Source organism: Hippoglossus stenolepis, chromosome 4, assembly GCF_022539355.2.
Source record: "Hippoglossus stenolepis isolate QCI-W04-F060 chromosome 4, HSTE1.2, whole genome shotgun sequence".
Lineage (NCBI taxonomy): Eukaryota > Metazoa > Chordata > Actinopteri > Pleuronectiformes > Pleuronectidae > Hippoglossus > Hippoglossus stenolepis.
Genome location: NC_061486.1, coordinates 15,133,108 through 15,158,958, shown reverse-complemented (window position 1 = coordinate 15,158,958; position 25,851 = coordinate 15,133,108). Strand labels below are relative to the sequence as shown.

The window sequence follows — 25,851 nt, the reverse complement described above, 5'->3', positions numbered from 1 at the left end:
TGTTAGAGATGTCAGAAATGGCCACTGAGTTTTGCAGGAAGAAATCCTTTGTGACGGATTGGTGCTGACAACGCAGGCCGACGAGGAGGGAGCGACAGACTCCCAGAGCGCCCTGTTTAGCGGAGGAACCTTTGGGCTGCATTAACCCTTATCTGTGAGCGCCTGCGAACAAAGTTCCCTCACAGACTACCTGCTGTAGCCTGGAAATCCTATTATGGACTGCAGGGGGACACTTGGGAACACTCCACCGGGAAATCTGTCTCCCTCGGCACGTAGCAGAGACAGGACATCGAGTTCTCTCTCCTCCTCCTCGGCTCATTCTGCCTCTCTTTCATTCACTCTGACTGATTTTCTCACTCTCTTGCACTCTTCTCTCCCCCTTTATGTGTCTCTCTTTTTCTTCTGCCTCATCTATCACTCTTGTTTTCACCCAGTCTAGTTGTCTGGTTTTTGCCTATCCTATCTGTGCACGGACCCCCACCCGGTCGCCGTGCATAACCATGTTTTAACTGCTTTTCTCATCCCCCTGCACCCCTCCACTCTCTCCCAGGAGGAGAAACACTATCTACAGTTTTCCCCTCACCAGTGTTCGGATGAGTGAGCTGCATTTATCTGTTGGATTTAAGGGGGACTGCCATGTGTAGAGCTCAATCCCTTGCCCCACGCTCAAGTTTAGAGAAGTGTAATGCAAAACACATGAGCGTACAGTACGCTGGATGTCTAATCCAATATATCCAATAAGCATTGGCTTTTTATTGGCCAATTTACGTCTTCAAACAATGGACAATGCTGGGTATGAAAAAAGATACCCTGCAAAAGCTGCTGTAATGCAGTTAGAATAACATTCCTGGAGTCACTCTGAGTGTAAACAAGAAATCCAACTCTGCAGAACACAAATTAAGTCTGATTTGCAGCATATGCAGCCTGTAGTGCAGAATCAACTCAAAACTGCAAGAACCCTTGCAGAAGAGTAGTAGTTGTTATGTTTTGTAGCTGTTATACACAGTTGTAAGTTACAAATTACTTTTATAGAGTTGTATGAGTAGGTACAGTAAACACTTCCCTTCTCTAAAGAGATATTATCTACCACTTGCTTCTCATTATTTGAAAGCAATGCATGTTTATTCTGAATATGATTAAACAGCCCCCTGTTGTAATTATGAAATGACAGGAATTGATGGACTGTATTTTTATTGTGCAACCTGAAACCAATTACCAAACAATTATTGACCAGGATGTGGTCCTGGGTTATTACCATGGTAATTAACCCCATTAAATACAAGAGCCGCACTCGTTTAAAATGTGACCTTCAAGCACTGTACAAACTATTAACAAATACACTGTTAGTTAATTGATGCTCGGTGCAACAGCAGGACAAAAAAAAAAACAGCGTTTGGTGGTGAAGTGATGTCGTGATGAGCAGCTGCTCTATGGTGTGTGGGACATAGAGCTAATGTATGTAACAGGGGATATATATTCAGACTTTAAGCAAATAAAGTTATACTATGATGTAAAATCTAAAAGTAAAAGAAAGAAAAAAAAATTCACCATGCCAACAGTAAATAGATATTACCAGAAAAATTATGATTGATTATGATTACTGATACATAAAGGTAAAATCAGGATTTGAAGGGGAGCTAAATGTGTCTGTACTTCTGTTGGGTAGTTTAGCATTATTTACAAGATTGCATGATATTTTATAAACCATATGTTTCAATGGGGAATACTAATCTTAAAAATCACGTGTGAAAGTCAAAGTAATATAAGGTGTAAATGAACAGTGTCAGAAGACCCCTAGTGGAGATGAAATTAAAATAAAATAAAAACATAAAAAAATGAAATGCTCATTTACAATAAATGAAACACCTCTGAATTGTACTTCAATGGCGTACAAATGTGCTGTATAATATTCCACCCTGGATAAGTGAATATCCTAGATGCTGTGAAGTGTGACTTTATTTCAATACGTGTTATTTTACATGCCTTTTAGAAATTACTTAAAAACTGTTGCTAGTAGTAACTAGAACAGCATTAAGTAGAGTGCATATCTCTGCCAAGGCCCAGCAGACAATTTGCACCAAATTTCACACAGGCATACAAATCAGTCCCCTAAATATACCAGATTTTTTTCCATCAAGATCCATGAATTATTCCCTGGGAAAATGACCAAAAATCAAATGGTAAAGAAAGTGATGTCAAAAATTCCTGGATCAGGCCCTTTGTTCTGATCCGAGCAAAGATTTAGTGGGTTCCCCGTTGGCTCACATCCCATCCTTCCACTAAGTTTAAAAAAAAAAAATGAAAACATAACCTATTCTGTTGAGGTATAATGCAGCCAATGGTTTATCACCATCCCACATAGAGCTGTGTAGATCACCCAAGGCAGACACCACATATTTATTTCTCTTTTCATTAGATATGTGGTGTGAGCAAGCAGTGACTACAACATATCCCCTCCCTGAACAACCTGGTGTGGCCTTCTCCTCTGTCAATAATTTGCTCCTCAGAAATCTTTGGCTTTTTGCACTCACTCCCAGGGCACATCTGAGGTGAGCAGACAGGGCCAGCTCACAAATATTGACTTTCCAATAACATAGGAGTGCACGGCAGCCTATCATATGGCTCGAATTAAAGCATTATGACATAATAGAGCAAAGTCGGGGTTAAGACCTCATTACTGCCACCCGGGGCCTCTGCTTTCTCTCTCTCTAAACCTGGCAGCTCTCGGCTCTGGTTTTGGACCTGCTCCACTCTAATTGGAGCAGCAATATGGAGTAATTGGAAGAAGGGTACGGTGTTACCGTGCTGACTGTGGCCCGGGCCGGCGTTTTTTAGCGCTTAACCCAGTAATAAGCTCTCAGACTAGACCGCACTGTCCCATTACCCTTTGAACTGCAGTGACAGGAGAGAGATTTAAACATGCGAGTGAACACAAACACACTACACACACACACACACACACAGAGGTACACACTCCACGAGGGATACATGGAAACATAAGTCCATGGAGATTGTGACTGTGTGTAGGTTATAATAGCCATGAGAGACTGAGGGAGAGTCTGGCAGAGGCTAAGAGGACAGAGGGCCTTGGCTTGTGCCTGTTTGCACAGCTCCAACCACAGACACAGAGAAAGTGGTTTCGTAGTGCAGTATTAGCTCTTGATTATTTGCGTTAACCGGTACTTAGATTTACTGCCTGGGTAATGTGATCTGACTGGTAGTTAAGCGCTAGCAGCAACTTGGGGCAGGAAAGCCGGGACAGAGTTGCCGTTCCCTCTCTGTTTCCCCCGGACTGGACCAATAAAAGTCTTGCAAGCTCTGCCCCCGAGTCGCTGTCTCTCCCTCTCCCTGACCCTCCCCATTGGGAAGACATTTGGAAACAATCAGTAGTGTGTTTTAAGGGAAGGCCCTTTCCCCTATCAATCCCCCTAGATAAGGTATCTATGAGCCTGGCTCTGTGGCCCCGCACACGGAATTCATCACCTCTGTTTCCTGTATGCTGTTTAGGGGTCCCCTCATTTTCACCTATATCTTTGCAGAGTGCAGGGGCCACCTTGTGTGTGTCTGCCCATGTGTGTGTACGTGTATGTGTGTGTGTGTGTGTGTGTGAAAGGGTTTTTTATGTTGGTGTATTACACGTTTGTGGGTAACTGTATGTGTGCAGCTATAAGTAAGAGTAGTGTGTGTAATAGCACTACCCTGGGGAGCCTTGTAGAAAGTTGATGAGGTGCGTTTGATTTGAATGCCTTACATGGGTGGAGTCAATACTTGTTGCACATTCCCTCACTTCCAATGTCACTTCACTACTATCATCACATTAAAGGTACAGATAGTGATTCTGGGGAACGACTGTTGATATTTGAAAACGAATAAACCTCCTCGTTTCACTGCTTCCTCAGAGGCTCCGCCTTCATTCCTGCATGTTCATAGCAAAAAGTTGGAATCAGCCACTACAGACATGAGTTTTAACTGTAGACAAACTCAACCGTTTGTATTTACACAAACTACACGTTCAACGACCAGAACACTGAGTTTGTTGGCACCTGGAGAAGCAGTCAAACAGGGATATACCGTCACCGGTGTTCGTGTTCGGTGGAGAGTGTTGTGCGGTGGCTGGCTCACCGGGTTTCACGCGGGTCATCGTCCTTTCAAATTTCGTTTGGGTTAGCATTCTTAATCAGAGTTTTACATATATGTCCTTTAAAAATATATCTTTTGGGATATTTGGAAGGCAACATCAATGTCTAACTCTTGTGGTGACCCAAATTCAAGTGGGTAACCGTTGCTACATACCATGCTCCATTCTCATTTCTCCTTTTACTTTCCTCTGAACATCATCCATTAACGCAGAAATGTCTTATGGCTTTGGCAGCGACTTTGAAGTGTTCTTCCTCCAACAGTCTTAGCAGTGTGACCCCACCACAGATCATTCAGAGTGCCATAACAGCCGAGGATGGATGATGTAAATGTGCGTTACAAGGCAGTAGCATTTATATTGCGCCGTCGAGTCGATGCACCTACATATAAAGTCTATTATATCTGTGGATGTCTAGACGTTTGTCATTGTGTTATTGAGTTTGCCCTGTGTGTTTCCGATCAAATCAGCCTCCCCCTTTTCTTTTGCAGCTCAGGGCTGTGTTATGTGTGTGTTGTGACTCCCACCGTGAGCTATCAGCTGGTCTGATTTTTGTCTGCTTCCCGACAGGTTGGATATAATGAGGGGGAGAAACCAGCCGCCCTCTGAGCTTTTCAAACAGGTGAACTCCTTCCTCATCCCTCCTTTTTACTGACCTCCCTCTTCCCGTTAAATAAGTCCCTTCCATTCACTTCAGATCTAATAAGGCCTGTGACCTTTGCCCTGCTCGGGTGGACCCCTGACGACAGCCTCCTTCACCTGGTATTGTGCTGCCGGCTACACCTTCCGATTGGCATAGCCCCCACTCGCGCCCGCCTTTGTCCTACTGCAATTCACTCTGACTTTGTTCAGTTAGTTAACCTAGCTTCCCCTCCCTGCTGGGAACTCTGACAGAGAAAGCAGGAGGAGGAGGAGGAGGAGGAGGAGGAGGAGAAGGTGGAGGAGGGGTGAGAGTTAAGGAATGAGAGGGAAATCTGTAATTTTGAGTTTTTTTTCATTCTCTCTAACTGATGAAGAAGAGCTTCCACATGGAATGAATGGATTTGACCGACTCCGCACTCATGTAGGACAATATTCTCACACTTTCAGTATTACACTGTCCACATTAGTGTGTTTCGTCTACTTTAGCTCCTCTCAGATTAGATTAAAACTTCAATAACACCCCCCTCCACCCCAAACACACACAAACAGACACACACCGGCTTCAACCAGCACCAACAAACAACAGATTAACCCAAAGAAAGGGATTACCAATCAACTGCAGGGGCAGGGAGATGGACCCCCAGCTTGTTTTGTCTTGGTTTTTGAATGGACATCACTGCCGTCCGAGACAATCAAGCTTCAGTTACACTGGCTGGAGAGCTCATCTCACTCGCAGACACCACGAGAGACAAAGACAGACACAGACGAACACGGCTGAAGGAATTACTGGGGTTGTTTTAACGGAGGGGAGGCTGCACACACTCTGCACCATGTGGAGGAGGTAAGAGGCCATGCAGGGGTGTTGAAGTAGCTCCTTAAGTCACATGGTCTTCACTCGAGTGGTGCCAATTAAATTCAATCAATGCATGAATTGATTGCTTGGAAAACTATATAAAATGTCAAACTGTTACGTATGACTGTAAAATTGAAAAAAATGAATGGCACTCAGTAGAGCGCATTATCTGGGCCAAAGCCCAACAGTCCACTGAAATTCAATCAAGCTGCACCAAATTGCTCACACTTATAGAAATCAGTCCCCTAAATATGTTTTCTCAGGGAATAATTCATGGATCTTGACTTTTTTTCATCAAGACCCATGAATTATTCCCTGAGAAAACAGTCAAAATGTCAGTAAACGCCATATATCACAATGCTAAAGAAAGTGATAGAACATTCCTGGAACTGCACCAAAATTCAATGGGTTTTTCCTGGACCTGCATCCTTTCACCAAGTTTTAGGGTAATGCAAAATCTTGCTTACAAACAACCAAACCAACAAACAAATGGACAACAGTAAAAACATGAACTCCTTGGCAGAGTTGATTAAGACCAGCCTTGGTAGGCTTGGGTCTTTACGAAAAACCTACTGTGACTGGTTGCTGTGTTATACTTGAGCAAAATATGAAATTATTTAGATTAATGTGGCAAATAAACGCGGTATGGTTATTGTTAAGCAACTCAAATATTAAGGATTTCCGGACAAGATCGTGGAGATTAAAAAAGAACAAATTCATAGGTTATTGATGGGATGCAAACTGGGTCTTCTGCATGAATATTGGATTCCTTACATGCGGCCTTCTGTGCTACATATGGTGCAGACTACTCCGCAATAAACATTAAGACAAATTATGAGGTGAAGATTAGGTTGATATGAATGAAATTCCTCTATAGGTATACACTTCATAGTAATGAGATCATAAACTGCAAGCTTCCTAATCTCCGTAGCAACAGACTCTCATCTGACACATGGTTTGAAAGCTACACTTTTGAAGACAGGTGAAAAACTTGGTATTAGCTCAGATCCAGCAAAACCATCTTCCCCACCTCCATATCTACTTTCAGCCCCATCTCCCCCAGCAGTTATTGTACCCTCAGGTCTCTCCAACTCTACTTGTCTAAACTACTAGTCTTACACAAAGAGCTCAGGAGCATAGCTGTAATCACAATCAAAGAAGGTGTAATTAAAGGATAGATGTTTCCTCGGCAGCACAGTTCTCGTAAGACACAAAAACACAGTCACTTGTTCAGAACACTCTGTCTACGCGGCGACACATTTCCCCCCTCGCACTATCCGGTCCCACACAACAGACTTTAATGGTCCTTATTGTCTTCTTTACAATTCATTAAGTGCCAACGAGACCCGAGAGTATGCTGTGAACTGTTCCTTCATTATTACACACAGTGTCTCAGCGGCCGGTCGCTGCTCTTCTCAAGAGGAGAAAGCAGGTCCCACAATGATGTCAGCGCAGCCGTTGTGTTCCTGCAGCACAATGCGTTTGACATCCGCCATTCACCTCGCCTCTGCAGCCGCGGGACTTTTTTTCACTTTGAATTTCCCCAAAAAACGATACATGTGCATGTGTACGTGCCCGTGAGAACGTGAAGATGTGTGTCCATTGAGAGGTGTGTGAGTGACAGAGAGGTTCATCCCTAGCGCCTGCCTTTCTAAGCGCTGCTGTGGGCAGGGCCATCTCCGCTGACAGTGGATGGGATGTGGTAGGGGGCTCGGGGATTAAGGGGCTTTTAGCCAGGACTGAGAGTGGCTCTTTCTCCCTGTGACAGAGAGAGGTGACAGGCCGTCAGCGCACAGGGGACAGGCGGACAGCCAGCCAGAGACATCTGCATTCATTCAGGACAGCAGCTTATCCGTGCACAAAAAAATAACGCCCTCTCGAAACGCCCTCCGTCCACACTCTCACACTCTGCCTCGCACGCACAAGAGCGTATGTGCGCACACATGCAACACACAAAACCTTCATTCCAGAATTGACCTTTCCTAGAGTTCATGTGCAAACTGCGAAAGCAGCAACCACAAACAGACAGGTTGAAAACTTTCCTGGAGGATGTTCTTTGTTGTTCCGGCTGTTTATCACCCATCATGCATCTACATCCTAAACACAGGCTCTATATAAGCAACAGGTTAATCATAAAAGTTTTTGATCAGATAATATTTAGTAATATAAACACACCAACATATTCATTTTTATCACTAGATCTTAAGAAATGAAAAGTTTTCAGCTGACAGTTTAAAGGATGAACTCCTCCAGGTCAGGCATCTGCCTCTCTTCCCTCCATCCTCCCATCCTCTCATGAACAGGAGGGTTCAGGAGACAGGCAGATCCAGGAAAGGCCCGGCCCAGCCACCTAATCCTCTACTCCTATTCACCATCACTGCTAATCTCCTTCACCACCTCCCCACCATCACCACTACCGCCACCACTATTGCCTCCACCTCCACCTCGGCCTCTCACTCGAGAGGTGCACAAAGGCCCTAAGCGCCCCTGTCCCGCCCCACTCGCCATCCCACCCCTTCCCGCACCCCTAACCTGCTCCGCCCATCGCCGCTACAGCAGGAGGCACCCAGCTTTCTAAGCCCAGGACCCATAATCCCATGGGGCTGCGAGTTTGGGCGAGTCCAAAGGCTCATTGAGTGTTGGATAACTCTCTCCCGGACTCTAACTCTCCGTCTTATTGTTGCTGCCGCTGAGAAGAGGACAGACACAAATGGAGTTTGAATTTCAATGCGCCTGACGACTCAGAGAGAGAGACAGCAGAATGTGGACTGGAGGGCATCCAGGCATTAAAAGTAGTTTCAAGCAAAGCCTTGAGAAATAAATATACTGTAGGATACTGCAGGACACATCCTCCTAATTCTTTCACACCAAACTACGAATATCATTTTTTCACAGTTCATGAAATGATCAAATACATTTTGAGTAAAATATTTCATACTTTCCCTCGTGTTGTTAAACATTTCCTGAGCTGTTACATGAATTAAATTTCAGACCATCATCAGCTTTGTTCTGGTCCTCACCATCTTCACTGTCCATTCAGTTATTTCAGATGATTTGGATTCATAAAAACAAAAACTTGATTTCTTTATATTACATACCGATTAATCTTCTATTTCAAACATTTAAATATGAATGAAAAAGTTTCTCAAAGCTAGAGTTGGTAATCCAGATAGCAAGAGCAGGCTACACTTTCAAAATATTCAACCGATACATCCCACCAGCCCTCTCGTCAAAGCTACGCCCCCAGAACACATCAACGTGCACTGAGTGACAACTGCTAGAAGCCGACTTTTCTGTAACTCGCTCACCAACTTCTGACTATTGTCTCTGCTTTAGCTTCTATGTCTTTCCAGCTCAAGACTCATGCGCAGAGAGAGCAGGGGCAGGGTGCGAGCAGGCAGGCAGGTCGGTTAGTGACGGACAGGTACGCAAGCCAATCATTTCAATTGGTCCGACGATTTTATTTATGGTTGACTACAGACAGAGGATTTCAACAGAGAAGGTAGAAAGTGTTTCAAAAACAACTTATCAAAACTGGTTTTGAGTTTGAAACACCTGATGTTAATAATTACATTCATGAACAAATCCTTCACACAAACACATTCTCTCCACATACCCAAACTAAACACACACACACAGCGGGAATATGATTGCTGGCACAGTCAGCACTTCACTTCTGCATACGACAGTGTTAGCGGGCGTCTCAGCCTGACAGGCCGCTCACTGCTGCCTCCCTACCTCTTATTTACCAAAGCTATCTTTCCCATAAGTCACCATTCCTCTATTCATAAAACATCACGGACGCCATAAGTCACTCTTCCCCTTTATGAATAAAGCCGCCCGAATTTATGGTGATGGTGCAGAGGAGCGGTGGCCTCCCTGGTGACAAACTTCCCCCAGTCTGTCACCACTGGCCTGAGCCGCTCACGGCCCTCCATCAAACGCTCCAGATGGGAGCGCCACTTTATCGTTCCCCCGGTCGGTGACATCACCTCGCTGCGCCGCACAGAATTGATGATGAAAGCAAACATATCTATCTTAACTCACATTTACCAAATCAATTTTATTTTTACAGACCCTCCGCGGGCTTATTGGCATATTGACGGTTTGCAGTCGGGGGCTGGGGGTGTGAGCGATGGGCGAGGGATGGTAAACGGGTGGGCATGGGAGGAGGGGGGGGGGTCAGGAGGGCTTAATGGCATTTACCATATTTAATGCAGAGGGATGTCATCACTGAATATCCATTCTGAATAATGTGGCATTTCATCATAAATTCTTTACAACTTATTTACTTAATGGAAAGAGTTATGGCTCGCTGTCAGGATGGTAATTAAACATTGTGATACAGTGCTGCCTCGCCAGGATCCCATCTTGGATCCCCCCCTTGCCACCACCCGCACCTCCCAACGCGCCTGCCCCAACACACACACACGCTCACTTACATCCCAGCTCCTCAGCTTTTTAAATCCATATTATTATTCAAGCTGCCCATTAATTACCACCAGATTAAAATTCATGAAAACTCCTTTTCCCCCTTTATCCTTTATTTCTTACCCTGGGAGGAAAAAAAAGAATAACCAAGAGAGCTTGTTGGACTAGCTGTAAATCTCTTTGGAAGAGACAGAGACATTTTATTACGGCTCTCTGTTATGAAAACTGGCAAAATGAAGAGTTTTTCTCTCACTTCCATTTAACAGACATTCGTATATTGCATCTCGCGAGCAGCAGTTTGTTAATGAGGGAGACGTTTCCTGGAGAAATGTAGTCCAGGGTGAAAAAGAAAGAAATTTATTTTCACTCGGCCTGAGCCAAACCCACTCAGAGCCGACGGGCTGGAGTAATGCTCTATGATGCAAACCAAACGAGCTCCAGTCCAAATCCAAAACTATTTATATGACCAAAATGTTGATACTTTACCAACACGTTCCCAGTCATCTTTAAAAGTGCAGCATTAAAGTGGACTTAAGGCTTAGGGAGACTCAGGAAAAGAGAGTGAACACTGTTTTGAATGGTCTTTTTTTATTTAAACCTGTTACTTTTCGCTCTGTGAACTGCATGGTCAGCGACTCTTCAAGAGCTTGGTTCTGCCATACAAAGGGACAAAGGTCTGGATATGAAGTACTAAATCTTCGCATCCAAATTAGAGAGGATCTATTTTGGGAGACTAAATGAGGCTGATACTATGCCAGGCCCTTCCTCCTGCTCTATAAAACCCAACCAGCCTGACACTGACGGAGACCACATCTAACCTTTGACCTTGTCCTGTGACCCTGCCTTCGATTTTTTTGTGCCGCCTGACCAATATGTGATTTGCCAATGGCCGCACTGGGTCCCTAACCAGGATGAAGAGGGGATTTATGGCTTTTCATTTTAATTGAGTTAAGAGCACAACCTCGACTGCCTTTCTTTCAGTGGCACTGAGCTAACATTACATCACTGGGCAACCGACGACAACAACAGCTTTGTGGTCACTGGGCTAAATGTGAACATGACGACATGGGAGGAAATAAAAAAGAGGACTTGATGTGAATGCTACAGTGTATGTACGCCAAGGAAAACCCCCCTTGTCAGAACGTGTGCTACTACTACTGGTGCAGAAAAAAAACATTGTGACTGCAATTTTCATGTTTATACTTGAACCAAAGTGTAAACTGCTCTGTCACAAGTAGAGCTGCCATAAAAAATAAATCCCCGAACCATTGAATAATATGGTAGCAACTGTACAAATTACATCTTTGATTGATATTCAAGTGCAGTACACTTAAAGAAACATTAACTTCTGTGAAGGTATACTGACTCTAAAGCAATAATTTCAGAAGACATTGACAACAAGCACACAAACTCTTCATCTATCGTGTTCCTACCTCCCAGCCTTGAGTGGGGTCTCGGAGACAAGGCGTGTGTTCTCCTTCGTATGGTCCAAGACGCTCCCCGACGTTTACCTTCCTGCGGCTCCAGATGCCCAGGCCTCCGCCTGGAACCACCGACTCCCTCAGCTCAAAGTCCAGGGGAATGGTCAAATCTTCTTGGCATAAAAAGCTCGGGTGTTGGAATGACAAGGGGTCCTGAGGCGAAGACTCATCATCAGAGAGCAGAGGGGACACTGGGTCCTCCACCAGGGCCGAGGAAGGTGTGGGATCGCCATCGGAGCCACACACATCATCTAGGAGGTCGGACGAGTATAGGGCAAACTCATCATCGCCGTCACCTGTGAAAGACACAGAAAGAGTCTCTATGTGAGGGTGATGCTCAGTAACATCCTTGACATTGTTGGATTATCACAAATGAACGCAGAAAACAGGTTATGTATCCGACAAAAAAATTTAAGTATGTGGTGATGCAGTGGTTAGCACTGTTGCCTCTCAGCAAGATGGTTCCAAGTTTGAATCCCAACTTGGCAAAGCCCTTAGAATGGTCTGTCTATTTAGATTTTCTCAACTACTCCTGCTTCCTCCCACAGTCCAAAAACATGCAGATTGGGGATTAATTAATTGAAGACTCTAAATTGAGGTAGGTGTAAATGTGAGATGGAATAGTGATGTTGTCTCTGATACGACGACACCCTGTCCAGGGTGTTTCCTGCTTCTTGCCTAGTGTCAGCTGGGATTTGCACCAGTTCCTACTAGAGGATAAGAGTTATAGATAATAAATGGATGGAAACCCCAAAGAAAACAAGAGGTTTATTGTAACTAGGGAAGACTAATGAGTAAAACATACACGTGCATGTATTAACTTGATCCGTTCAAATAAACAGCAGAAGACAGAAGGTTCCTACAGGTTTGAAGAAAGCGGGGTCATATGTAACAAAGTCTCGATTCTGTTTAGATTGAGCTCGGTAAAGAGCCAGAGATCATGACGGAACTTGTTTCTAATGTCAAATCACTGGATTTGTTCCTGGCATGAGAAACACCCAACAGACACAATTAAATTCAAATCAGATTTAAAATAAATGCCAAAAAACAGTCTTTTGGAGTTTAAAAAAAAAAACAAGCCTACAGCAGCAACACGGCATGTTTTGTTTGAGCTGCTGCTGATTGAGGTGGGTGAGCATGGTCTTCTCGGCATTGTGCTGCTCTGACTGTTTTATATTTCCTTTTCCTGAACTCTTTCTCCACTACTGTAGTGAAAACAGAGGGAAGCACTCTGGGGTTAATTGTGAATAGAGTGAAACAGGACATAGAAGTATGACCCTTGAACCCACACTGGGCTTCTTCAGAGTGGCACACGTGGCTGGTGGGGCTTTATGGTGGAAGAGGTATTGAATAATTCCTACTGTTGGCATGGTGCACATGTAGAGCAAAGGTGAATTGGTTGAAAAATGTTTGTCTCTGAAATGCAGCTAGAAAGGTGCAAGGAGAGAGCATTTACAACCGCCAACGCTAATACCCTATCTCGCCATGTTGGGTGTCTGAACCAAAACAAAGAAGATGATGTCTTGAGGCAGCGTGGGATCATGGGAGTTGTCACCTTCATCCCCATTTCAAATCTCGCTGAGGCGACAAATCATGTTCATGGATGAGTTCATGTATTAGATTTTTGTGATCAATTACAATTGATCAATACCAACAGTTGAAGGAAACAACAACTGACTGACTAACTGGCTAACAGTGTGTTATCCTTCGTTACAGGTCAATATTATAGTAGAGACGGACAAAGCCACAGGTAAAGTGGATATGATGCAATTCAGGCGACCAAAATGAAATATCCTGTTGCCTTAAATAAGATTAGGGATTTCTCTGTTTGAACATTGTTTCAAAAGATTTTGGTTCATGTAAGTTCACAAGTCAACAAAATGAAAGGTTGAGTTGTTTTTACACATTTTAATGAAGAAATATCTTTTTAAAAATCTGCCTGATTATCCATAACTGCTTTATTGGTTCCTGCTTGGGTCATGACCCGATGACAACATTTCATGGAAATCTAACAGACGGACAAAGAAACGGAAATGAAAATGAATGCCTTGGTTAGTTCATATACAGACAATCGAAAGGTCACCGCATGAGCAAACTTTCAGACAAATAAAGACAAGAAGCTAATGGAGAAGCCAGCTAACATGATAGACTGCCAAACAGGTGTCACACGGTGAGACAGATGGACGCTAAAAGCCGGAAATGATCCACAGGAAACCGCTGCTCCCCCAGCGTGCATCTGTGGTGGGCTGTGCCTAACGCAGCCTGACAGGCCAAGGGGAGACGGGTCTCCGCTAATGAGGCTCCACAACCCATCCCTGCACTGACTAACATTCCTGAAGGGCTGCCTGTGTGACACTGTACCGCTGCGCTGTCAGCCATGGAACCTTTGATCCACAAAGATACACACACACACGTCTTGCTCACTGGCCATGAAGTAACTGTGCTTCTGATTGACTGAACCGGTCACCGTGATTGGCCACAGGTGGTCATAAACTAACCCGAGAGATTAACTCAAGACCTGGACACAGTCGCTGAACTATTTAATGTGCACTCTCCCTCGAGCCGTCGCAAACTTTTGAGACGTTACTTGAAGCACAAGATAAGCCAAGGGCATTGTATGTAAATATCCTCGAATGTGCAGCTTCCCCTTTGGCAAGGTCACAGCACAATGTCCGGTGAAAAGGAATGCAAAACTGTCAGCTACACTATAAGCACTACATGAGCTGTTTTCCTCTACCACTTAAGAATCATAATTTCCGTCAAATTGTGTGTTTGCTGTGGGGAAAGAATCCCATGCTTGAACACACTGAGCTGTCTATTACCGATATCTATGTTTTCTGTGTTTTGCACTACACTGTGTGTGTGTTTATTGAACCAGATCTAACCTAAGTATTTCTGATAGTCTCTCCCTGCAGCAATACCTGATCACAGTGTCTGTGCAACTATTGTGTTTGACACACACACTGTGTGGGCCCCGTGCGTTCGAGGGGGGAAACTCTGCTGAGTCGGGCCGGGCATGAAACCCAATGTGGCTCTGGGAGTCCACGTAATGATTTTCAGCACAGAGACTGTGTAACCCAGTTATAGTCCTGGATGTGAAGCTTGCCATATGGTGGAGGGACAAGAGCTTTTAAAGGTAACCGTATCCCTCCGTTGCCGTTTCTCCTCTGACATTTCCCCCCTCACGCTGGTCTCCAAGTTTATATTTGATTTAGACCAGAAATTCCCCCGGTCCACTGGACTCAACAAGAGCAGTGCAGCTCATAAACATATATGTTTCTGTAAGGTAAACGTTAGCTGAAAGCAAATATGCTACGTTCAGCGTTTTGAAAATTGTGGTTTTCATGTGCAGATGATTGATAAGTCAAAGAGCGTAGCTCGGCTTAGACATGTGGGGCGGTGGGGACGCTGCACACAGATGATCGGATCGTGGTGTGTGTGTGTGTGTGTGTGTGTGTGTGTGGGGGTGTGTGTGTGGGGGGATTTCGGTGTGCCTCAGCCTATCAAAGCAAACAGTCCTGTTTGTTTGTTCAGCAATGGACATTACTTCATCAAAGCTCTAAAAGATTTCTGGGCCGAGGAGGGGAACTCCAGCTGGGAGCAGCAGCATCAAGATTTAAACTGCATTAATAACACAGATGGCATTTCACGATAATACGAGGAAGCAAATGTAAAAAATAAACAAGAAACACACAATTTTGACTAAGATAGAACTAGAAGAAGAGACAACGCAAATGATTAAGTGCAAAATAATAAGGAAAACAATATTATCTCCTCATCAAAATCTGTTATTATAATGTGAAAATACATCATGGCCGAGCCGTGCACACACACTTATCAAGTCCCATGTATTCGAAAGCCCACGCTTAACGCCAAATTCATTAATTTTTATTAAGAGGGAAAACATTTGTTCCCAGGCCTGCTATCTGCATGGGTGGAATGATTTTCACCTCTGCCACAAGGTGTTGGGCGGACTCATACATCACACGATTACCCCGAGCAGCAAGCAGGGCCGCCATCATCAGGGAGTGAATTAAAGATGATAGAAGGAGCTATTAATCACTGTGACAAAGCCCCTAATGGAGGTGTGACCCAGCCACTGCCAACCGAACGCCATGGGGACGCACCCACGGGACAAATGGATACATATGTTTACAGAGAGGAATAACCTACCTGTGGACACAGTCAAACCAACCCCCCACCACAGCCCCTCTCATTTCTGTGCAATGTCTCCATCCTTATCTCATTGTCCCCATTTTACACTTTGTCCTTATCATTTTTTATGTTACAATTCAGGTTGCCTAAATTCTTCTAAATTGTTCCTTTTTTTTCTTTCCTGCTATTTTTATGCGATAATACATTTTAGATCAAATTTAAATCCTTTTACTCACGATTGGCCGTATTTGAGTTCAAGTATTTGATTTTTTATGTCGTGGTGGTTCATAGATTAGTATGATTGTCCAAAAAACAACCAAGAACCATTTGTACTATTTAAAAATACTACGTTTCAAAGACTGAACTGACGTGTTATTTATGTTCATGTTCCTGCATAATGGCGTATGATGCTGGACAGGTTGTAACACGGTAAGGTGTAAAGTAAGAACATCATTCATCTACTTAGCCCGGGCGCAATTCACAGATCGCTTCATCAGATTGAGGGGTCTGAAAACCTGACGGATGGGGTCCCACATGGTGAAATAGGGAAATGACCTCCTCACCTCACGAGGAGCGGCCCTCGTGCTTATCTCTAGACATCATTTGTTGCCTGTGATAACGGACAAATGGAACAGGGAGGCGTGGTAATACCCTTGTATTACAGGTCAAACATAATCACACATGATCCCCTCCATTAGTCATCATCCCAATTCTGAAAGTGCACTGTTCATCATACCTTTCTATTTGTAGCTCCACAGCAGGAAGTCGTGAGTATGTGTTTGTGCTGTTCCGACCAACGACAAACGTTATATCCAACAGTTGATATCCATTGAAAATACCAGAACCACAGTAGTGATTTTGTCATTGGTGTTTATCTGTCTGTTAGAGGGTTTATACACTACTACAAAACCGATCCTCTAAGACTTGAAAGAAGGAGGGGGAATGGAACAAGGAAGAACCCATTCACTTATCGAGTTGATTAGATTAATTAAAACAGATCAAGATTTTTTTTAAATGAAAAAAATGGCCGATGTAGAGTGTTAATATCTATGAACAGGTGAAATGTTGTGCAGGATCCAGATTTTGTGAGTCAAAAGTATTTTTAGGTAAGGAACCTTTGAAATATGTGTAATATATGTAATTGTAAATTTCCTTTTTCAAGTGGTTTAAGTTAGTTGTTTGACATTCTGAAATTTATACCTTACCACATTGTTCTTTCTTTTGTTTAACCCCAAATTTCTGTCAACATGGTATCTGATTGCAATACGTGTATATGCAATATGGTGGTTAAGTAGCCAATCAGCCTTGGCAGAGGTAAGCGCTCTCCCAGCGGCTTTCTAAAAAATGTTTTCTATCATGGCCACTACACTCTTCCAACTTAGGCATTGTTTGGATAATTCAAAATATGTGTGTGTGTGTGTGTGTGTGTGTGTGTGTGTGTGTGTGTGTGTGTGTGTGTGTGTGTGTGTGTGTGTGTGTGTGTGTGTGTGTGTGTGTGTGTGTGTGTGTGTTGTTGTTGTCGTCTAGTTGTTTGACTGAAAAATGACAACACCCTCTGGGAGACGTATAGGCGTAGACATCTGGGAGAGACAATTCATTGTGACTCCATTCAGGAGGAAATAAAAAATAATCATCTTTCATTTTGGTTAAATTTTAACACTCTCACATGCTGCTGCCAATCAGAACATGGCTGCTGTTGATTTGCCGAGCGATGTTAATTACAGTGCATCAGTTTGTGCCTTAGATTCCCTCAGCAGGGGTGTATAGGCGAGTGTTTGGAGGCCCGAGCCCTCAGGAGAGGCAATAAGCTTCCTAATTAACTCTGTCTTTGTGCTTAATGGAGGCCTTAGCGCCACTTCTGGGGAGTCTTTTGGTGCACGGGTCCATTGGGTTGGCTGTGGAAGGGACTGATACAAACTACAAACATCCATAGCCTTAGGTGGCTCTATAGATGCGAATTTGGCCAATTATGCATAATTTAACCCGAAATGTTGGTTTCTTCTACCAAAAAGAATTAAATTGTGAGCAGTGAAATTCCCACATAAAATTGCATGTTTGTCAATGTTGTTGTCTTTTTCATTTTGTCTTTCTCAAACTGTGCAACATCCATTAGAGCAGACACAGTAACAATTATCTCCAGGTCATGGATAAATGACCCTGGCTAACAAAGCCATCATATCATTTTAAAAGTATAAATGTAGACATATTTCTGCTCTAATATTTAGTATTTGCCCGTTGCTAATTGAACCCTCGAATATCTAACACTTTGTCCTTAGATTTAAATGTGCAGTGCTGAGAAATTGCATCAACTCCCATTAGAATTAAAGATAAAAACAGGCACCAGTGCAGGTATGTATAAAAAGCCATATTTGCAGTTGTATTCACATGCATATGCTCACAAACAGGCGGCCTCATTGCACAAAGTGTTAAAGCACACAGAGACCACAGGGTAACACGAGTCGAGCTCTTAACACAGCCTTAATTAATGAGAGCATTGTCTATGTTTTTTCACCCCCCCTCTTAGTCAACTACTCCCCATTTTAAATGGAAAACACTCCATTAAGGGCTCTGGGCCGAGGTACCAATTAACACTGCACAACAAACTGAAACTTAGAGTCGGTCCCTTTCTCTCCCTCTCACACACACACACACACTCACACCTAATTAATTAGCATTAGTTGTGATTAATAATGAGGGTCCTTTAATGGTAAATCTGCAGCTCCGATGGCAGGCTGACACAACAAAGGCATCTGTGTGCGCGGCAGGATTTATCTGGGGAGCTGCTCGGGGATTTTAACATGTTTCTCACAGGCCTGACAAATGGCCTATTAATTATCTAATGTTGTCTGACAACAGCCGCTTGATAAAGATGTATGTTTGGACAGGGTGAGGAGGGGAAGATATCGCGGAGGGAGAGAGAGAGAGAGGTGTGTTCGAGGGAGAAAGGGAATGTGTGTGTTTGCATAAAAGAAGAAAAATAAGTACGTTATAGAGTGAGTGGGGACTTGCACTGATTCAGATTGTGAGAGGGACACACGCACACACTTTAGTACATTATTGAAAAATTGTATTCACTCGACACATTTGCATTAAAAGACAAATTGCATTGTTTCTATTCTGCTTCCACTTCTTTTCATTGTGATAATCAATATGAAGGATTAGCGAGCTGCATTTATTTTTAATGAAATACAAATGAATGACGTCACAGATGAACACAGATGGATGTGCAACACACAAACATGAACGCACAATTTATATCCTAAAACCACAATCAATATCATCAACGAGGACGCCTCCACATCAGCCCGACCACTTCATATCATTAAGTCTCTAACAACATAAAGCATATGGGCCAGTCTCTCTCTCTCACTCTCTCTCTCCCTCCCGCCTCCTCCCTCCATCTCTGCCCCACTCTCTGATTCCATCTCGCTCCCCGACTCTAATTTGCGGAGTTTATTTCCCGCCTGTATGTTGTTGTAGCGAGATGCCAGTTGCCAAACGATTTTTATGATTGTTTTAGCCCCGCATTTGGCTTAATGAGATAGGATCCCAGTCGGACGTTAACTCAAGCCTGTCAATTGCAAAGCAAACAGAATAACAACCCGGCGCTCACATTGTTTCTACAAGCTATACATCAACCAGGGGGGCTTGGAGGGAGGGCCCTCCGAATCACACAGTGACCCCGGGATAGAGAAGATGAGAGGAAAGAGTGGGGAGGGGTTGGGAAAAAAGAGGGGGATAGGAGATGAGAGGGGCAAGAAGAGGGGGGATTAAGAGATGGAAGCGGATGTGATATGATAATAATAGTTTAAATGTGTGAAATCAGAGTGGTACCACAAGAATGATTTGATCACTGGTAAAATAAGAGATAAGTAGTAATCCTGAACACCAACTGTGTGTGAGTCTGTGTGAGCCTCTCAATATTCTGTCCGTCCTTTGAGAAGGAAAATCTTAGTCGTAGCATAACATGTTTGATTCAGTGAAACATGAGTGTGTATCATCTGCATATAGGCTACTCATACCTTTGAAAGTATTGAATTGTCAGCTTTCATATATTACGTGAAGTGTGGAGAGAATGTGCTGAGAAAGGTCATCAATCCCATCATCTCTTCTGTCTTTGCCTCCGATTAAATCCCGACCCAACAACCCCCCCCCCGACATGTCACACATCCTAAGGGTTTTGATTTGTTTGTTCTGGTTACCTGTGCCATTCCTTCCATCCACCTTCCTGTTCCTCTATCTTTTCAGGCAGCAACAACAAACACCAGTACCGCTCAAAGGTGAGACATCAATCGGGAAAATAGATTTGACTATCGTCCCAAAAAAAAAAAATGTAAAACTACAAAAGTAAAACCGAATGTTTTTTTGCAAAGTTAAACTTGTAACAATACATGTCAATACAAACACGCATAGATGAGCAGCCTCTCCCTCCTCTGTTCTCTCGCCCTCTTTCATGTCATGGCTAACTGCCATTGGGCCCTAATATAATTATGGCTCACAGTTGTGCACATTTGAGAAATTGATTCCTTTGATGAAATGTGAGCGAGGCAGGTCTGGGCAGAGCAGAGAGAGACGTATATCCAGAGTGGTTGCTGCCAGTCCCCCCCCCACCCATCAGCCCTGTGGAGGGCCCCCTGGGTACCAAACCGCCAGCTCAACCCGGCCCAGCCTGGCCCGGTCGTTAAAAGAAATGATAGCATATGTGCTTTGTTTAAGTTTGATGTCTTCATAATGCATTACACAATTAGATTGATTTGACAATTTCCATTATACTTGATAAAATATTTATGTAGGCCTGAGGATGGTAGTTCTTATCAAAGGAGGCGGATCTGCAGCACAGATGGGGACCCTGGTCTGCAGCGGGAAGGCCATCAGTCAGTTCAAGCTGGGCAAAACTGCAGGCAAACACAAACCTGACTACTTGAGATGTGTGTTTGCGACATAAAAAAATGTTATTTTCAAAGTCATGTAGCCCAGAAAACATTCATGTGTTTGACATGAATAATCAGGCGCACCTGATTGAAATCAAATGCAGGAAGCCGTACTGTATATCAGCGAATCAATAACCTTGTCCCCGCATGTTTGCATTGTGCACTAAATAAACATCGAGCACGACAGAAAAGCAAAGCCTGGTGGGCATTGAGCGCGTTGTGCCGTTGGCCGCGTTCCCAACTGAAAAGTTTCCATCAAAGACAATTTTTGGCTGTACAAATTTCCGGCTACGGCGCATTAGATTTAGCTCTGCCTCAGTTGAAAGCTGGAAAGTCAGTGTCGACACCCTGTTTACTGCCATCGGGCGAAATGAGTCCTGTAGCTTAATTTGTCCAAACGTAGGGTTAGATCACACATGATATGACCAACACATATGTTTAGTGCACTCACAAGTTATCACACAGCACTAAAGTCCAGATCCAAACTTTTCAACTGTGTCATGATTTTGTCCAAACTTTCTGCATCTATTTTGTACATCAATACGTAAAGCAGCAACGCCAATAATAAATGAATCTGTTTAAGTCATAATTTCAAACCGCTCACGCTCAGGGGTGAGTCTCCGTCACTCTCGTTCGCTCTCTCTCTTCCTTACATGGGATGTCTCCCTCTCTCTCCCTTTTCTCACCTGTCTCCCCTCTCTCTCTCTCTCTCTCTCTCTCTCCCCCGCTCCCTCATGCACCCTCTCTACGAACCTCTCAGTGTGCACAGCCAGCCCACATCCATCACAGCCCAGAAATTTAAGGAGCCAAATTGGCCTCATCTGTCTCAATGTTGGATGCAGATGGAGTTTCTTCTGCTGAGGGAGGTGCAGTTAGTCACCCCTGCTGCCCCCACCTCTTCAATCTACTGCCGTAAAGTCAAGCCGGCCCAGCGCCAGTCTCCGCACTATATAAGAGCCACGTTATGAGCCCGGCTGCTGGGACAAAGGGGGCACGGCGGTGAAGTGACCACTACACTGACCACACACACTCCCTGCTTCATTCAGTTTTCTCTCAATCACATTTTTCTTTCTTTTTTATTTTCCATCTAGCTTTCATTCTCACTCACTCCTCTCGTTCATGCGTACTCATATTGCCAGCACACACACACACACACACGCGCACACACACACACACACACACTCACACACACACACACCTACACAAACACAAGCGGAGGTGGCCGTAGTGCAGCCTGCAGTAAAGCAGCCTGGTCAGACCTGCCTCGTTAATAAAGGCCCTAAATGAGGCGGCATGCATAAAACATGAAGCGCGGCGTGCTGCCGTAATGAACTGCTGCTCCATAATTGCATCTCAGAGCCGTAAAATGAAGACAAAATATTTGAAGAGGGATTCTGTCACCTCTCTGCAGATGCAACACTAATCACAGGCGTTCGGCGGGGCCCTTGGGGTCTCCCCCTGACAGAGAGCAGGGGCTAAACGCCCAGGGCGGCGACATTGGCAACACCCTCCAACTAATGGGACATAATTGAATAATTGCTGATTACAATATAGGGGGAGAGTTAATAGTAAAACAGTGTCCAGTGTGTTATCTGAAATGATCCCACTGGGAGGAGGAATATGATAATATTGCCCTGGAACGGATTACAAATAAATGTATATTTCTACTATACCTAACACCTACTGGGGAATGATTTCATTAATCTAAGGGTCAGTTTATTGGCCTGACATTATTTTTAAGGGATAACAGATGAGATGGTGCAAAAGCTGGAATAGAAAAGTGGCCGTACCTGTTAAGGGAACCAGGTGGATGAATATATTAGAATAATTCAGCCAGACAATCTGTTATTCACGGGAAACTAAACTGAACTGAGAAAGTTATGCAAGTGTTTGAGATTATACATTGATTTACTGTGAAATGCATTGTAAATGTATGAAATAGGGAATAAATGAAATAAAGAACAGAATAAAAAACAGGAACCAAAGAGAAATGCCTGAAAGACACACTCTCACACACACACACAAGGAGTGACAAGCCCAGAGACAAGCAGGCCTCAGGATGAGAGATTGAAGTCCCACCCAGGGGTGTCACCCAGACAGTTAGAGAGTTGCTGTAGTGACAGGGTGGCCGCGGTGACATAATGAAGGTGCTGTGGTTGTCACAGGGGGTCAGTGGTGATCACACCGCCCGGCTGAGGGGGGCGAGCGACACGTGTAATGAATCCCACCAATGACAAATGGCCCTCAAGTCTGGGTTGAGGCATCTGACAAACTCAAGACTCATCACTTGGGGCCCTTACACACACACACACACACACACACACACACACACACACACACACACACACACACACACACACACACACACACACACACACACACACACACACACACACACACACACACACACACACACACACACACACACACACACACACACACACACACACACACAGAAAGCGAGAGAGATACATATGGAATCACTGAATGTGACAATTAAAAAACCCACCAGTGTGCAATCATGGTGCATTTCTTTTGTCCACCTCTTTTAACAAGCTTCTTTTTGTAAATTAACTTCTAGACCTTTAAAAAGCGTTGGATCCCCTTTCTTCACTTCATTTAATTAATCTTTTCTCTCACCTCTCAGCAGCCTCTTGAACAGATGCCGTAAAGGTGCGCTTGATTTTTGCTATTTTGGCCTTGTCTCATGCACAATAGGCCACATGGATTTACAAACCGCCCCTATCGTGTTTGAATTCATGAGCAAATACAGACTCTGTAAAAGCTGCCTGATAAAGATTCAAGAGAGCAGCTGCTGATACTCTTTTAAAAAGCTGATTTTAATCAGAAGCAATGTCTGTGTTTGCTTAAGAAAGAAAAACAACTAACTATTGGAAAGCAGGAGAATTTGTGACAAGCTGGCCACCTACTATCAACCCTGACATCTTCCATTTAATACTCTCAGATATGAATGGACTTTGTCTGAGGGTTGCTTTTCCACTCTCGGGGTCTGCTCGCCTCGAACGCTACCACAGCAGCAGGCCAATTCCACCTTAACTTTGTTACAGAACTTGTTACATACAATAATGTCCGTGGCTGCGGAGACTTTCCAAAACCACAGTGTGACATGTGGAATAGACCCGGGCACGGAGAGGTCCCGGAGAGGATGTTTGTTTAATGATTGTTGGAAGGCTAACATTCAAGCCCCGCGCCCCAAGCAACAAAATCCCCCTCGGAGCACTGAAGCTGTTTATGTTATTTGTTATGGATGTCAATTTCCCTCTATTTTAGGGGGTGGGTTAACTGGACAATATAGTGGGGTTGCACTCTTGTATGTGGGATTGTTGCCTCCCTCTGCAGAACTGCACGACTCGGCATGAAAGTCTGGACATAAACCGTGTTGGTCATTGTCAAGAACTGCTTGTATTTTACATTTAATGATAAAACCTGGTGATTCACGACTGCATTACAATTACAGTTCATAATATGAAATGCATATCATGAAATGGTGAGAAAGAGCAAAAGTATGCAGACTAATGAATTAATGCATTTACAATCTTTTTCGGATGACAAACGCACTTTATCTAAAATCGTTCTTTTATTTAGCATTATTCACACTGATCTCTCGTATAGGATACAGTGAAAACCAGCAGGCTTTTTTTTATTCCAGTGTGTGTGTGTGTGTGTCTGTGTGTGTAGCGGCTGGACGCAAATTGAGAGTGACAACTGCAAAATGACAGTGAGATTGAGGTGGGAATGCCGAAGGACAATGAGGGACAGAAAGGAACATGACAGTAACAGCAACTCAGATTAGATTAGAGATCGCACACACGTGCACACACACACACGCACGCGCACACACACACGATACGAAGCATATCACAGATCCTACTCGGCGCTCAGTGGGGTAGATGGGAAATGCGGTCCTGTAAGGAGTGCTCAGTGTCACTCAGAACGATGAGGGATCACAGAAATCCCCCCCCCCCCTTGTTTCTTCTTCTTAATTCAAACAAACAGGGTCTTTAAGCAGAGCCACATGGCTTCCCCTAATGACTGACATGTTGTTTAAGAACCGTCCATAATGACCTGGTTTGAATTTAAATAGTTGGTGTTTATTTCACAATGAGCTGCCAATATTCACCGATGCAAAATTCCAAAGTGCTTGAGTGACTTGAGACTGTTGACTTCATGCGTTTTCTCTCCCTTCGGTTTTCCTGTTTTGTACATATTTGGAGTGGCATGTCTGCGGAATTAATGACAGATTTCCTGAACATGAACACGTTGTGCTTAAAGTAAAACAGATCATCAGGAGACCTCTGGTGCTGATGCATTTGATCTGACATTATTTCTACAAGTGGATTATAATCATTGGTCGGTCTAAATATGGTTTGTATATTTCTGAAACTGCATTTCTTTGTATTTGACAACTTCATTGATTGAAAGCTAGCGTTTGATTATCTCGGACATCTCATCAGATCTGTGCGACTTAATTTCAGAATGATGATGTATGACGATGTATAAAGTTTCAAATATCAAATCCTAAAGAGGCAATAATAGGCACGTGGCTAAGTGTGATGCAAGTGCACCCTCCATTGTAGAAGAAGAAAAAACTTTTTTTTTCCATAAGAACTGTATTGACTAGGGAAATAAAGCAATTACAAATCACAACAGCACAAAGATTAAACTTCTTTGGAGCCACTTGATACATCGACAATCCAGTATAAGGAGCCAGAATGGAAAGCATCCCCCAAAGACATTAAAGCATTGCAGCCAATTAATAACTGGCTCATTTTAACCTGCTGCATGCACTCCTGCAGCCAAAAAATCAATCAAGGTCTACTTTTTTTCTTCATATTGATGGACTGCAAAGAGTGGAGGAACGCTAACTCTAAACTAACAATGCCACAGCCATGTACATAGATGGAAATCAATTGTAATTAAAACTGAACAAGTGTTCCGCTTTATACACTCAAAGAGTGTATTGGTCATTAAATACATTTTCATCAGTTATCAGTTAAAGTCCACAGCTTCTGCCTCCTCTGGGACGGCGCTCAATGCCTCCACACTCGCGTTGCAAATTCACCCGTGCTCGCTTTGCAATCAAACGGCGGCGAAATCGCGTATCAAACAATTTAATGTTATGCGTCACTCTCCGAAATGATCCGTATTAGAAGCACTTAATTAAACTTTCAAATTCAAATGTACTAATCAGTTTGCGGCAGA

At 43.7% G+C, this 25,851-nt stretch overlaps 1 protein-coding gene across 7 annotated transcripts in view; it reads right to left on the bottom strand.

Annotated features, from left to right (window-relative positions):
- Positions 1-25,851, bottom strand: part of mecom (MDS1 and EVI1 complex locus) — a 140,135-nt gene that overhangs the window by 84,739 nt on the left and 29,545 nt on the right. For all 7 annotated transcript variants that reach the window (XM_035155191.2, XM_035155192.2, XM_035155194.2 and 4 more), the window contains exon 2: positions 11,495-11,838. In XM_035155191.2, coding sequence (XP_035011082.2) covers positions 11,495-11,838 — 344 coding nt within the window. The remainder of the gene's footprint in view (positions 1-11,494; positions 11,839-25,851) is intronic.